Below are 15,376 nucleotides of genomic sequence, written 5' to 3'. Positions count from 1 at the left end.
AAATTTTCTCGGATTTTTTTTTTGTAATTATATAGCGCTAAATGTTACTCGTGAAACTTGTAAAACTCATAATAAAAATTCTGCAAAACATGTTTTCCAGTAATTGGGTATTTATACTTTCTAAATTATAAAAATATTATTAATATTGAAATAATTTTTAAAATCAACTTTAGGCCATCTTTTTGTGATTTGGACTCATAGTGGGTTGCATACCTTGATCGCCCACGCTTAAAATATTTTTTTTAGAAAACTTGATCACGTTTTTATATAGGAAGGGGTTTAAGAATTTGTGTCTAAATAAAGCTATAAGAAACTAAAGAGAATAAAACAGCAATACTCGAAGAAAAGAATCTATGATAGAAAATCTAAATAAAATGAGCTTAAAAAATATTACAAAAAGAAAATTGTTGTTAAAAAAATAATATACCTAAATATTAAACTGTTTTTGTTTTCTTATTTTTAGGGTGTTTGTTATTTTCCACTACCAAAATTGATAGTCGAGGAAAAAAGTAGATAAGAATATAACGAAAATAAAAATATTTTTTGATAAACAATTTTTTTGAGATAATTATCAGTAAGTATATTAAGGAAATAATTTATATTTTGCGCTGGAAACATGGATAATTTTAAATTTGTTTTTCAAATGTTTTTGCTAAACTTTACTGTTTTTATCAATGCACAGGAAAGGGAGAAAACTAATTGCTGTTTATTTGTGAATATTTTTTTTTTTTTTTTAAACAAGTTTTTCATGTAAAAAAAATAAGTCATTAATACTAATATTTAAATATAAAATATTTGGTTGTTTTCAATACCCCTATTAAAATAGCCTGCACTTTTATAAGGTTATCCAAATTGTGTATTTAAACCCGATAGTTTATTTCCTGATGAACTATTGTTATTCACAATGCTCCAAAAGCTTGTGGGCTAGTGGATTGTTACTGAACTTTTTTAATGAAATGTTTAGAAGCAAATTCACATTTTTTTTAAGTTTTTAAATACATTTTTTTAAACAGAGCAATCGCTATGTTCATTATCTCCAGTAATTCGTATTAACATTTAAAATTCGATAACATAAAAAAAATAATTTCCGACATGCATCAAATGCAGTAAATACATTTATTAAAAAAAACCATGTTATTCTTTTATTTAACTTATTTCATTATTACAAAATTTATTAATCAAATAATATATTATACAAATAAATAACAATTTATTTTCTTATTTTCCTATAATATGCCTGATGACGCTGATTACAAAATATCGAATAATATATATTGAAATTAAAAAAAAAAAAATTTTTTTAAAGTTTATACACAGCCGTTTTTATTGAATTTTAATAGCATTGTATTGTATAAAAAGAAAATGACTTTCAAAGATTGAGAGTTACACAAGACTTTGCAACGACAAATGAAGGAAGCATTTTTTGCAACGACAAATGGAGGAAGCATTTTTTGCAACGACATCCCAAATGGAGGAAGCATTTTTTTAACGATGAAAAGGTGAAAAATAGATAAAAGAGCAAAATAAATAAAAAATTGTTTATAATAGAAAATTTGAAAAATAAAATAAATAAAAAGAAATAAAGTGAAACAATTTAAATATTAAAGATTAAAAATTGAAGAAAAACATTAAATAAACAGAAGAACTAAACGCAAAGTTAAAAGAATAAAAATGTCCGTGATAAATTCGAAAATAAAAAACACTAAGTTTTTAAAAGATACAAAAATAACATTTTTTAAGTTTTATTAATTTATGTCGCATGGATTGTTTATATTGTTGTGTATTTCTTTGTTTTGTTTATACTGTTGTGTAATTTTGTGCATCGATTATATTGACGTTTACACTTGTGGATTGTTTATGTTGACATTTTTTTTTGTTGTGGTTTTGTTGCTAATTATTTTTATTGTTGTTGCTTTTTATGTTTGTTGCTATCAGGGATGTGGAGTCCCAAAAGGACTCCGGCTTTATAACTCTACTTTTTCAAAGTCTGTAGTGTCCATTATACCTTAGGACTCCGGGTTCAAAAAATGATTGTTCCTCTAACTTAAAAGTCTTAATTTTTTTTTCTAATAGTAATCCATAAACTTATTTATATTTTTAGAACTCTTGGATATCAAAAACTAGGATGAAGTAATCTTTTAGTGACTTTAAAATCCGGAGTCTGTTTTTGAGACTCTGCATCCCTATTCAAGTTGCTATTATTCAAGTTATTTCTTATTTTTTCTCTCATCATAATATTTGAAAATATCCTTTTTTTTATTTTCTTCATTAATTTTATCATCCTACTGATCATCAAACATTGTGTTATCTCATTCGTTATCTATCATGTCAGTTTATTTACTTTTGCCCTTTTTTGTGTTATTTGTCTTGCTTTTTTAAATATTTTTTTAATTTTGTTTAATTTGATTTTGGTCGCTATATTACTTTTTTTTGCTTTATTTGTTTATTTTATTAAGGTGTCACTCCAATGACTAGTTTTTAACTATATGAGTGACACCGAACCTAATTTTGTGAAATTATAAATCACGTTGTAATTACTTCAATTTTATGGTTAAATAAATGAATAAAAAATATAAGTATTAGAAAAAAAACGTCAAATACAGCAAAAACATTATTTAATACAAAAATTGTATACAAATTTTATTAAAAAAATTTTTTTATTGACTTTTTTTAATTTTTAAATTTTCTTGTTTCTTTAATTAAATTTATTATTTTGTAACAATTTTGTTTCCTTTTTTTAGGATTGTTTTTTTTTTCTTAGTAGATAAGTTTAGCTTTTTGCCACAAATTATTGAAACGCTTTATAAGTTAAAAGATATGAACTGCCATGGTTATGTTGTCAAAAAAAAATTACTTTAAATGTTTAAATGTGGACAAACAAGGCATGCGACCTCATGCGCTTCCCGGGAAGGCTTGACGTATATTTATATATATATGTATATATATATAATATATATATATATATATATATATATATATATATATATATATATATATATATATATATATATATATATATATATATATATATATATATATATATATATATATATATATATATATATATATACATATATATATATATATATATATATATATATATATATATATATATATATATATATATATATATATATATATATATATATATATATATATATATATATATATATATATATATATATATATATATATATAGAATGTTGCATTTGGGAGTAAGGAAGGAAAAAAATGATTCTTATGTCAACAAATATGCCACTTTTAATTACTTTTGACTTTTGTCCAACATTTGTTGTCAGAAAGTTAAAACCATTAATTTAATTATAAATTAAATTAATTGTTTCTTTAAAAAAATGCAAATTTAACTAGAATGTTTTTAAAAACATTCTGAATGTTTTAAAACAGTCTGAATGTTTTTAATAATATAAACAATGTTTTTATTTTTATTTTTTTAATAAAATATTTTTATTTTTTATTTTTTTTACGGTAAATCATGCACGGATTTGCTACATCGACTATCTTATAGCCTGACTCGCAACAAAGTGCTGCTACATTGACTGAAAATTAGCCTGACTCGCAACGGAGTGCTGCTACATCGACTGACAAAGAGCCTGACTCGCAACAGAGTGTTGCGAGAAAAAAAAATTCCGGTCTTGCATTTTAATTTTTACTTTTATCAACAAAACTTTCTGACAACCATTTAGGAGTTATATATATATATATATATATATATATATATATATATATATATATATATATATATATATATATATATATATATATATATATATATATATTTATATATATATATATATATATATATATATATATATATATATATATATATATAATTTATATATATATATATATATAATTTATATATATATATATATAATTTGTATATATATATATATAATTTATATATATATATATATATATATATAATTTATATATATATATATATATAATTTATATATATATATATATATAATTTATATATATATATATATAATTTATATATATATATAAAGGCTAGAGATGGTGTCTCGATAAAAATAATCATCTTAGGCAGATGTTAAATGCATCCGGCTAATGTCTTGTAGAAGGCCTCCTTGGCAAAGACTGAAGGGGTAAACAGATTCTACCTGTTGACCAGCCTCGCACCCCTTCTTTATCTATTAGGCTGGTGTAGATGTATTTTTAATACATTGTTTCCAGTTAAGGATGTTGAATGCTGGATCTTTTTGACTCAAGGCCGGCTGATAGTCAGGTTTCCCGAACTCTGTGGTAGCTCTCAGAAAGGCTGATTCCATCAACAGCTGAAAAATGTCAAAGTATTAACAGTGCCATGTTGCGCATGGATGGTGTCCCTGTTAGTACTTTTGGTGTGCATTGCCGAGGCCACATTTAGAGCCCTTTGTTATGGCTTAGGGTTTATTAATAGTAATGAGGCAATTGCTTGGACTATTAAACAGTGTTCTGAGTACTATCTATGCTTTGAGTCAAATTCTTTAACAAATTTAAAAATGAATAAAGTACTAAAACCTATAAAACACAAAAAACCATTGTCATCACCAAGTTCTCTAAACCTATCATTCACTAATATTTGTGGTCTTCGAAGTAAGTTTTGAGTCTTATCTGTTGAGTCTTATCTCTTGCAAAGTTCACCAGGCCTACTTGCTCTTTGTAAGACTAATTTGAGTTCGACTGTCTCATCTTGTAATCTTAGTGTTGATGGTTATCTTCCTTTAATTCGTAAAGACTCCAATAGTCACATGCTTGGCCTGTGCATTTACATTCGTAAGAATTCACCCATTTGTTGTGAAACTAGGTTTGAATCCACAGACTATTCTTTCATGTGGTTTGAGAGCTGTCATCTATTTTATTGTGCATTAGATAAAGGTGGAGAGGTTAAGGCCATTACTCTTGACATTTCTAAAGCTTTTGATAAAGTATGGCATGCTGGTCTTCTCCATAAGCTTTCTTCTTACAATGTACCTGGTAACATCTTTAAGATTATTGAATCCTTTCTTTCCAATCGTAGTATAAAAGTTGTTCTCGATGGACAGCACTTTTCTTCTTATTCTGTATCTTCAGAAGTTCCTCAACGTTCAATCCTTGGCCCTATACTCTTTTTAATTTACATTAATGATCTTCCAGATATTCTCACATCTAAGGTGGTATTGTTTGCTGATGATACTACCATTTATTCTTGTCATGATAAGAAGCTTACACTCTCTGATTGCTTGGAGGGGGCATTTGAGCTTGAAAAGGATCTCACTTCTGCTACAGCATGGGGCTCACAGTGGCTGGTGAACTTTAGTTCAGATAAAACTAAACTTTTTTAGCCAATCTTTGTTTCAATAATTTAGATCTTCCTATATTTTTGAACAGTAATGTACTTGATGAGTCATCTACCTTTCATCTTCTTGGATTAACTCTTACTTCCGATCTTTCTTGGAAACCATATATCAAATCCGTTGCAAAGTTAGCATCTGCTTAGGTTGCATCTCTTTATCAAGCTCGACACTTTCATCTCTATAAATCTCAAATCCGTCCTTGTTCGGAATACTGTTACCATATCTGGGGCGGATTTTCTAATGACGCCCTTTCTCTTTTAGAGAAGGTGCAAAAACGCATTGTAAACATAGTTGGACTTGCTCTTGCAGCCAACCTCCAACCATTATCACATCGTCTTAATGTTGCTTCTCTTTCTCTTTTCTACAAATACTATAATGGGTTCTAAAGAGGACTAAAGAGCTAGCGTTTTTTGTGCCATCTACTAAAATTCTTGTGTTACTCGTCATTCAATGAAGTCTCATCCTTTTTCTGTGACTGTTTTAAGTGCTCCAAAAACTCTTATTTGTCTAGTTTTTTTCCTCGAACATCAGTTCTTTGGAATTCGCTTCCTTCATCTTGTTTTCCTGATTCATATAATTTGCAATCTTTTAAGTCGTCTGTCAATCGTTATCTTGCTCTTCAATCTTCATCTTTTCTCTTTCAGTAACTTCCAACTCTAATTAGTGGTTGCTTGCAGCCATGTTGGAAGCAAACATATTTAAAAATATATTTTTTACTTATGTTTGTTTTATTTTTAAAATAATAGAAAAAACACAAAAAACTAACATTTATATTTGTGTTAATAATTTCAATACTGTGTTTACAAGCTCTCTCAGTTATCAATTTTAAGTTCACAACAAGAGCTAATCTTCTGTTATTTAGGGTGGTAGCCCTCTAATCAAGAGAGTAGACAATATCGGTTAAGGAATAAATTTAGATTTTCTTAAACAGGTCAATCGGCCAAAATTGGGTGCCGGTTCACACTCACAAACAACTAAAGACATTCATTGTTAGTGTTGCCAGCTTTCTAATGCTTTTTTGGAACTCTTTGAACACGTTATAAAACTAGAAACAACAAAAACTGAAACTGATGAAAACAATAAAAATCTGAAGACAAAAATAAATAAGGCAGCTGAGTCAAGCAAGTCTATCAGTGAATAGTTGCTAATTGTCAAACAGGGTATACAAAAAAGGAAGCCTTCAGAGCAGCTGATGGTAACAAATGTAGCTATTAGTGAGTTACACAAAAGAAAAAGAGCAAAAGATGTCATTGTATGTCATTTATGGAGTGACCGAATCAACTAAAGAAAGCATAGAAATGAAATTAAAAGAAGACGAGTGAAAAGTAAATGAAATTTTTAAGCTCACAAATCAAGAGAATACCAAAATGGCTGAGATCTAAAACTAACAAACCAGGTCCAATTCTTGTTGAGTTAGCTGAGGATATTCTTTGCAACACAATATTAGCATTAGCTAAAAAATTGAGAAGTAATGTCGCACATTTGACTGAGGCTCAGAGACTCCAAGACTTTAACCTCAGAACTGAAAGAAATAAAATGAATCAAGCAAGATCAGACAATGACCCCTTTTGGTTTGGCATCCTTGGCAATAAGATCATCAAATTCAAAAAAAATCAAATCGATAATTTTATACATAATTCAGTGTCAGATTGCAATGAAATTAAAAAGCTGCCATGTTTATACTTAAATTTTTTTAAACATCTTCGCTTCCAACAAGGCTGCAAGCAACCACTAATTTGTGTTGGAAGTTACTGCAAGAGAAAAGATAAAGAGGTTGGCTGGTAGAGCAGGTCCAACTATGTTAACAATGCGTTTTTGCACTTTCTCTAAAAGAGTAAGGGCATCATTAGAAGTTCCGCCCCAGATATGGCAACAGTATTCCATACAAGGCCAGATTTGAGATTTATAGAGATAGATAATAGAATCTGGAGTAAGAAAGTGTCAAGCTTGATAAAGAGATGCAAGCTAAGCAGATGCTAATGCTAAAATGCTACCTTAGCAGATGCTAATGCTAAAATTCATTCATAAAACCTTAGCAGATGCTAATGTCAAAATTCATTCATAAAACCTTAGCAGATGCTAATGCTAAAATGCTACCTTTCTCGATAACAAGTTAAATGAGTTCAAAGTGGTAATTGAACAATCAAACCAAATGTAATTTCTGTGACTGAGACATGGTTTAAAAGTGATTTAGTTGTAAATATTGAAAGTTACCATCTGTATAGAAAAGACAGATCAGATGGACGAAAAGGAGGTGGTGTTTGTTTATATATAGACAACTCATTAGACTCCTATGAACTAAATGATGCTGTTCTAAATCCCTGTAAACTTCAAAGATTTACTTGGATGGATCTACAAACCAAATGATTTTTTGGATATGGTAGAACTTGATGTGGTTTTTGGCCTGGCACGCAAATATATAGACAAAAATAAGTTCAAAGACTTACTTATCATGGACTTCGATTTCCTATCAATCAATTGGTCAAATGGCTGTGTTGATGCAATTTCAAATAAGAATGGAATTGAATATAAATTTACAGATATTTTAAATGATAATTTCCTTTATAGGCATATTAACATACCAACTTCCCAGCTGTCAGATGAACAACTTATGAATACCTTAGATTTAATCTTTATAACTCAGTCAGCAAGTGTTAACGAAACAGATTCAAAATTTGTTTTGAGAAACATAACCAGAGGCCATCTAATAATATGTTTCAGTTTCATCTTGTCTGATAAAGCAATCCGTGACAATAAAAGTAAGCAAAGATTTATGTTTGCTAATTCCAATTTTGAACTAATATCTGATCTAATTTCAAATATTGACTGGATACAATGCTTCGTAACAATAATGTACAAGAAATGTTTGATGAACTGAGTTTTTATACTTTTATATTAAAAAGACATTAAACTCTTTAAAAATTAGGCCAGCCTGAGGTTAAAGTTTCTTATTAGAAGCAAACAAAATTTAAAATATAAAAACTGCTCATGTAAATGGAAAGACCCTGTTTTAAAATCTAAGTACAAAATGATTTGCAAAAATGTAGCAGACGAGATTAAAAAGTGAGACAAAACTTTGAGCTAAATCTGGTAAAAAGAGACATCAAGAATACAAAGCTTCTCTACAACTGTATAAACAATCAACAAGCAGTCAAAGATACTATAAAAGTATTAAAGGGAGCAAATGGTAAAACCACTCAAAATTCAAAAGATATTGCTGATATCTTAAGTAAAAATTTTCAAGCTGCATTTGTGAAATAAGATGATGGTCCTTCTTTTGATTTAAGAACTACTGAAACATTTGTTATGACAAAAAATAAAGATTTTACATATAAAGATGTCTATCTTAGCTTAAAAAACTTAAAAGATAACAATTAAGTGGTGTTGATAATTTACATTCAGCTATGTTAAAGAATTGTGCATCAGCCTTTGTCATTCCTCTTACATATATTTATAAGAATCATTTAAAACCAGCAAACTGCCAGTGCAATTTAGATCAGCAAGTATCACTCCTGTACAAAAAAGGTGAAAAAACCTTAGCAGGATACTACTGACCGGTATCACTCACCTCAATTGCATGTAAAATAATGGAAGCTATAATCAGTAAACTTGAAACTTTTCTATATAAGTTCAAATTAATAGTCAAGCAACAGCACGGCTTTGTTTAAAATAAATCATGCTCAACGAATCTACTTGAGACACTTGATTTTGTTTCAACCGTCTTAGAGAATGGTAAACCTGTTGATGTTATTTTTTTGGATTTTGCCATGGCATTTGACACAGTGCCACATAAAAGATTGTTGCTTAAACTTACAGCTTATGGAATATCTTGTCTGACAATACAATGGATTGAAGCATTTTAAAAAGAAAGAAAACTAAGAGTTATGATAGGCGAAAATGTATCCTCTTGGGCAGAAATTACCAGTGGTGTGGCCCAAGGGTCAGTAATTGGACCACTATTGTTTGTACTATTTATAAACGATTTGCCTGAAACTCTAAAAAATCTAACCAAGCTGAATTCAAATGGCACCAAAATTTTGAATGAGATGCTTTCCAACGCAACTCTTTTTTTGCAATCAGATCTTGATTTAGCTTTTAAGTGGACTCAAGACTGGCTTGTGAAATTTAGTATTTCAAAATGTAGGATCATGCACTTTAGCCGGAATAACAAAAAATCACCCTTTTATATCAATAAACAAAAGTTAAACATAACAGAATCTGAAAATGATCTTGGAGTAATCTTCTCAAGCAATCTGAAATGGAAAAATCATGTAATAAAATGCGTAGGCAAAGCCAACCAAATGTTGGGTCAGATTAGAAAATGATTTGTTTGCTTGGATATTAGACTGCTGAGTATTTTTTATGTTTCTTTTGTGGGACCTTTTGCAGTACAAGTTTGGTCACCTATTTGAAAAGGAGAAATTGAGTTTGAAATTGAGTTATTAGAAAGATTTTTGAAATTGAGTTATTAGAAAGAGTCCAACATCGTGCAACTCGATTAATACCATCACTTAAAAAAATAAACTATGAGTATCGTCTAAAAGCACTCTACTTGACTACCTTGACAAGAAGGAGACAACGAGGAGATATGATTCAACTTTTTAAATTCTTCAACGGTTTTAACGATTTGGAAACAATCAAAAAAATTAGTATTCAACAAACTTAAATGAGAGGTCACGGCCTTAAATATGTCAAAGAAATCACTAAGCAAGCATGTTGTGAAAACTTTTTATTTAATAGATCGGCCAATTCATGGAATAGCTTGCCAAGCGAGTTGGTTAAAACACAATCAGTTAACAGTTTTAAAGCAGGTCTTGATTGCTGGATGAGCACCAATCAAGCAAATCGGCTGTCATAGTGTGTTAATACCACACTCTCTGGCTCACACCAGTTACAGCAATTACTAATACTAATGCTAATTTAAGTGCGATAAAAATCTAATATTAGAAAGATATATAAATTTAAAAATTATCTATACATTTAAAAAAAAAAATTGATATAAATTTGTTAAAAACAAATTGCTCTAAAATCTAAAAAACAAAAATTAGAGGGAAATTGCTATGATGGCTTAGCTTTAATATCCTGAAGACTTAAAATCATTTTTTCCTTTTACTTTCTTTTTTTTTTCCTTGTTATTTATTTTCTTTGTGTTGTCTTTTAATTCTTGGAAGACGTATTCATATGTCTAATTTTTTACCCATTTACATGTTGTTATTTTTATTTAGTTTTAGGAGAGCTGATTTCTAAATAGGTTGATTTCTCAAGGTCTTGTGTTTTATCATTGCTATTAACTTGCTCAGCTTGTCTGGTTGTTAATGAAGATGCAAACATACAGTCTTCAAAAACATTTGGATTTAAAACTTGTATTCCGGTTTTAGCAAGAGCATGCACAGCATTTGCTTTTGTTGCAATTTTTAAATATGCATTATATTAAAAGACCAGAAAGCTGAAAACGTCTCTTGATCATATTACATTTGTAATGGACCAAAAAAACTAACATCACACAGGTTGGACACAGCGCATAAAGTGTACAGGAAAACAAAGTATTACAATGTCATTTTCTTTTGCATATTTCAAATCTGCTATGCTTTTATGAGTGGTTATTTAAAAGGAGTAACTTTTTGATTTGAGTACACAAAATGTTTAAAAAAATCTTTTCATAAAATCATTTTAAGAAAATCTCACTAGTCATCCTTTTTCCTGGCAAAATGGTTACTTTCTATCCCAGCACCATCAACTCATCTTTAAATCTATTCTTGGAAAAATACAAATTAGTGACACAAATGACAGTTGATGTACTTTTATTAAAAGCTTGTGCTCGAGCAAATAATATAGTTTTTGGTGTTCTCAGTGAGATTTTTGGGTTACATTTTAAATATCTATTTAACCATTTTTTACCAGCCTAAAATATAAATAGTCTAAAATATAGGTTAAGATTATGTTTGATATTTTTTTTTCCAGCTATTTCAAACACCTTAGATCTTTTGTTGACAAACCAAAAAACTTTGTCTCCATATTAAATAAATGTTTTTTTAATCCTTCTTCAATGGCATGACTTAATATTGTTCTATGACCTCCTAAGCCTCCTATTGTACCAACTTGTTCTGAAACTAATAATTTGTCCCCCACTATATATATATATATATATATATATATATATATATATATAGTTCTATAGTTTGTTGGCTTTAGGAAGAGCGGAAGGAAAAAAGTGATTCTTACGCCAACACATACGTCACTTTTAATTACTTTTGACTTTCGTCCAACATTTCCGTGTTGGACGAAAGTAAAAACCATTAATTTAATTACAAATTAATCGTTTTTTAAAAAAACCACAAAAACGCAAATTTAATTGACCAGAATGTATTTAAAAACATTCTGAATGTTTTTATAACATTTTGAATGTTTTTAACAATATAAACAATGTTTTTATTTTTATTTTTTTTAATAAAATGTTTTTATTTTTATTTTTTTTAATAAAATGTTTTTATTTTTATTTTTTTTACTGTAAATCATGCGCGGAGTGTTGCTACATCGACTATCTTATAGCCTGACTCGCAAGGGAGTGCTGCTACATCGACTGACAAATAGCCTGACTCGCAAGGGAGTGCTGCTACATCGACTGACAAATAGCCTGACCCGCAAGGGAGTGCTGCTACATCGACTGAGGGTTTGGTTGGGGCAGGCAGTCTATCATTATTAAAAAAAAAAAAATTCCGGTCTTGCATTTTAATTTTTACTTTTTGTCAACAAAATATCGAAAAAACTTTCGGACAACATCTAAGGGTTCTATATATATATATATATATATATATATATTTATATATATATATATACATATATATAAATATATATATATATATATATATGAATGTATGTATGTATGTATGTATGTGTATATATATATATATATATATATATATATATATATATATATATATATATATATATTTAAAATAAATTTTTAAAAAATTTTATAAAAAAGATATAATCTCAATACTCAAATATAGAATTAAAATTACAATATCACTTCCCTAAACTAATGTTTGTTGATTATAAAAACAATATTTGTTGAAGGTATCTATTTTTAATATTGATTTTGATGAAAAAGTGATTAAACCTACATTTGTATACTGGCTTTACAAGTAATGTAAAGCCAGTATACAAATGTAGGTCTAATCACTTTTTCATCAAAATCAATATTTATGGAAATATGACTAGTAGTAGAATTTTTAGTTTGTCTATTAGAGTTTTAACATTCAGTTCATAACAAAACCTGGCTGTTTTTCTCAAGACTTTTTTTTCTAAATTCACAAGAATTGCTGTGATAAAACTCAATTTCATGCAATTTAGACTTCAACAAAAAGTTTTTATATTTAAAATATTTCTTACAAACAACATGCTTCTGAATATTGAACACTTCAATCAGGTTTATCCCATATTGAACACTTCAATAGGATCAGGTTTATCCCATAATTCAAAAAAATTTCAAAAATACAAAAAAATAACATTTAGAAATGTTCTTTGAAAAAAATTATTAGTATGCATATATTATCATAAAAACCAAATGTTTTATTAGTTAGTTTCTTACCATAGTAACCATAGTTACATACTCTCAGTTTCCTTAATCTTTTTATTAAAAGATAATGTCATCATTATATTTGTAACTTCAAACTGATTATTTTTCAAATAAAACTTTTTTTTCTCTGAATTCTAAGGTTTTAATTTTATTAAAACTGTTTACTTGAATGATAAACTTGTTCATATTGTTATATATGATTTTGCTGTTGCTGTTAGAGTATGACATTACTTAATGTTATAAAATATTGTTGAAAGTTTATATTTGATCGTTTCTTTCCATTATTCATTATTTAATAAATGTTTTCAGGCAAATCTTAAAAACATACCATGTATTTTAAATTGGTTATAATATCTCTTGAAATTGCAGTTATTCAACCTAAGTAACTTGCTTAACTATTTGTTTAACTTTTTTGCCATTCTTGTAAATTGCTAAGCCATTGATTTAACTTATTGAGCTGTTTGCGTAACTTGCTTGCCTTTTTATTAATAAAAATTACTCCCAATATTAATTACGAATATATTTCATTTAGGTTATGTCTTTGGGGTCGGATATTTTTCCACTAATCAAATGTAATCAAAAAAAAGTCCATTCCTATATAATTCTTCATTATTCTGTATCTAAAGCAATTTTTTCTGTATCTAAAGCAACCTTTGTAACTTGCTAATAATATTATCGTTAACAATGTTTTAAAGTTCATTCAAAATGATTTTTAAAAATTGATCTAAATCTGATATGATGTTTCTATTTTAGGTCTTAAAACAGCCTTAGTTGAAAAGGGAGATTATTCATCTGGTACAAGCAGTAGAAGTACAAAACTTATTCATGGTGGTGTGAGATATTTACAATCAGCCATTATGAATTTTGATAAAGAACAAGTAAAACAATACTTTTATTTTTTGTAATTTAAAATAATTATAAACATGTTTAAATAACTTGAAGGATCTGTATTACTAATCTGTGCGTGTAAAAAAAAATTTTTTTTAAATACTTGTCAATTTCGAAAAAAGTTATAACAACACATAAATAAATGTTATAAAAAATCAGAATAAAAAAAATTTTTCAATGAATATAAAAGTAAACACTAAAGAAAGATGGTAAAGTTTTGAAGTGTTTACAATTTTTACAGAATAAAATGTTTATTTAACTAATAAGTTAACCTCTAAATTAATTTAACTAACTTCCAAACTAAGTTGCTCAACTTTCAAACTAAGTTGCTCAACTTATAAACTAAGTTGCTCAACTTCCAAAAAAGTTGCTTAACTTTCAAACCGAGTTGCATAACTTCCAAACTAAGTTGCTTAACTTCCAAAAAAGTTGCTCAACTTTCAAACTAAGTTGCATAACTTACAATTTAAGTTGCTCAACTTCTAAACTAAGTTACTTAACTTTCAAACTAAGTTGCTTAACTTTCAAACTAAGTTGCTCAACTTTCAAACTAAGTTGCTCAATGTTTTTATATAACTTAATAATTAAAAATTAGTTTGTTCTTAAAAATTTGTTACTAATAATTATATACTTGAGTATTAAATTTGAAGAATTTTAGTTATTCTTAATTTAGCTATATTTTTTGTTTTCAATGTTAACACTAACAACTAAGTAAATCATAATTTTACTGTAATCATAAACTTTAGAAATAGAATAAGTATTTAAGTTATAAAAATATTTGTATATCTTAAATACTTATTCTATTTCTAAAGTTTGAATACATTTTTAAAAATAATGAAGTTATTTTTAAAAATGTATTGAGTAAAATAAATATTTTAAATAACTATTGTTTTTACTATTAAAAGTTTATTATTGAAAATTTAAATTTTTATAAATACTGTAAACTTCAAAATTATTTCAACCTATTCTCTTTTTTTTTTTAATGTTAATTCACCTCTCCAAGGCTGAGAAGACTACTATAGTTGAGGAGGTCACTTTAATTGTGATTTCAAGTGGCAATGTATCGTTTAACATCATTAAATACATTGTTGCATTGTGAGCAATACATAGTTTTCAATGCATTAAACACAATTAACTCTGAATCATGAACCTTGACAAGCAAGTTTGCTGCGCTGAGAAATAACTTGGTTTATTCTTATTAATATAAAAAAAAATTTAACTTTTTTAAATCCAAATTAATATAACAACATAAAAAACTTTAAAAAGATTATTAAACATTTTCTTAAATCTCTCATCACTTTTTTTTATTTTAGACAATGTTTATAAAATAAAAATTGAACAAAATCTAATAAAAAGCTTTAAATAAAGTAACTAGTAATATATCTTTTATTTTTATAATGATTTTATTTGATTTGTTTATAGTACCACTTGGTCAAAGAAGCATTACACGAGCGTGCAGTAATCCTTAAAAATGCTCCAAATGCATCAGAAACACTTCCTATACTTCTTCCACTTTACAAGTAGGTTAGTTTAATAATGGATTTATAAG

The 15,376-nt window shown here is 27.5% G+C and overlaps 1 protein-coding gene across 3 annotated transcripts in view; it reads left to right on the top strand.

The window, feature by feature from the left end:
• Positions 1–15,376, top strand: part of LOC100203459 (glycerol-3-phosphate dehydrogenase, mitochondrial) — a 70,343-nt gene that overhangs the window by 8,946 nt on the left and 46,021 nt on the right. For all 3 annotated transcript variants that reach the window (XM_065799865.1, XM_065799866.1, XM_065799867.1), the window contains exons 4-5: positions 13,693–13,817; positions 15,250–15,347. In XM_065799865.1, coding sequence (XP_065655937.1) covers positions 13,693–13,817; positions 15,250–15,347 — 223 coding nt within the window. The remainder of the gene's footprint in view (positions 1–13,692; positions 13,818–15,249; positions 15,348–15,376) is intronic.

This window comes from Hydra vulgaris, chromosome 06 (genome assembly GCF_038396675.1).
Source record: "Hydra vulgaris chromosome 06, alternate assembly HydraT2T_AEP".
Taxonomy (NCBI): domain Eukaryota; kingdom Metazoa; phylum Cnidaria; class Hydrozoa; order Anthoathecata; family Hydridae; genus Hydra; species Hydra vulgaris.
The sequence above is the reverse complement of the archived record's forward strand: the minus strand, read 5'-3'. Positions and strand labels throughout refer to the sequence as shown.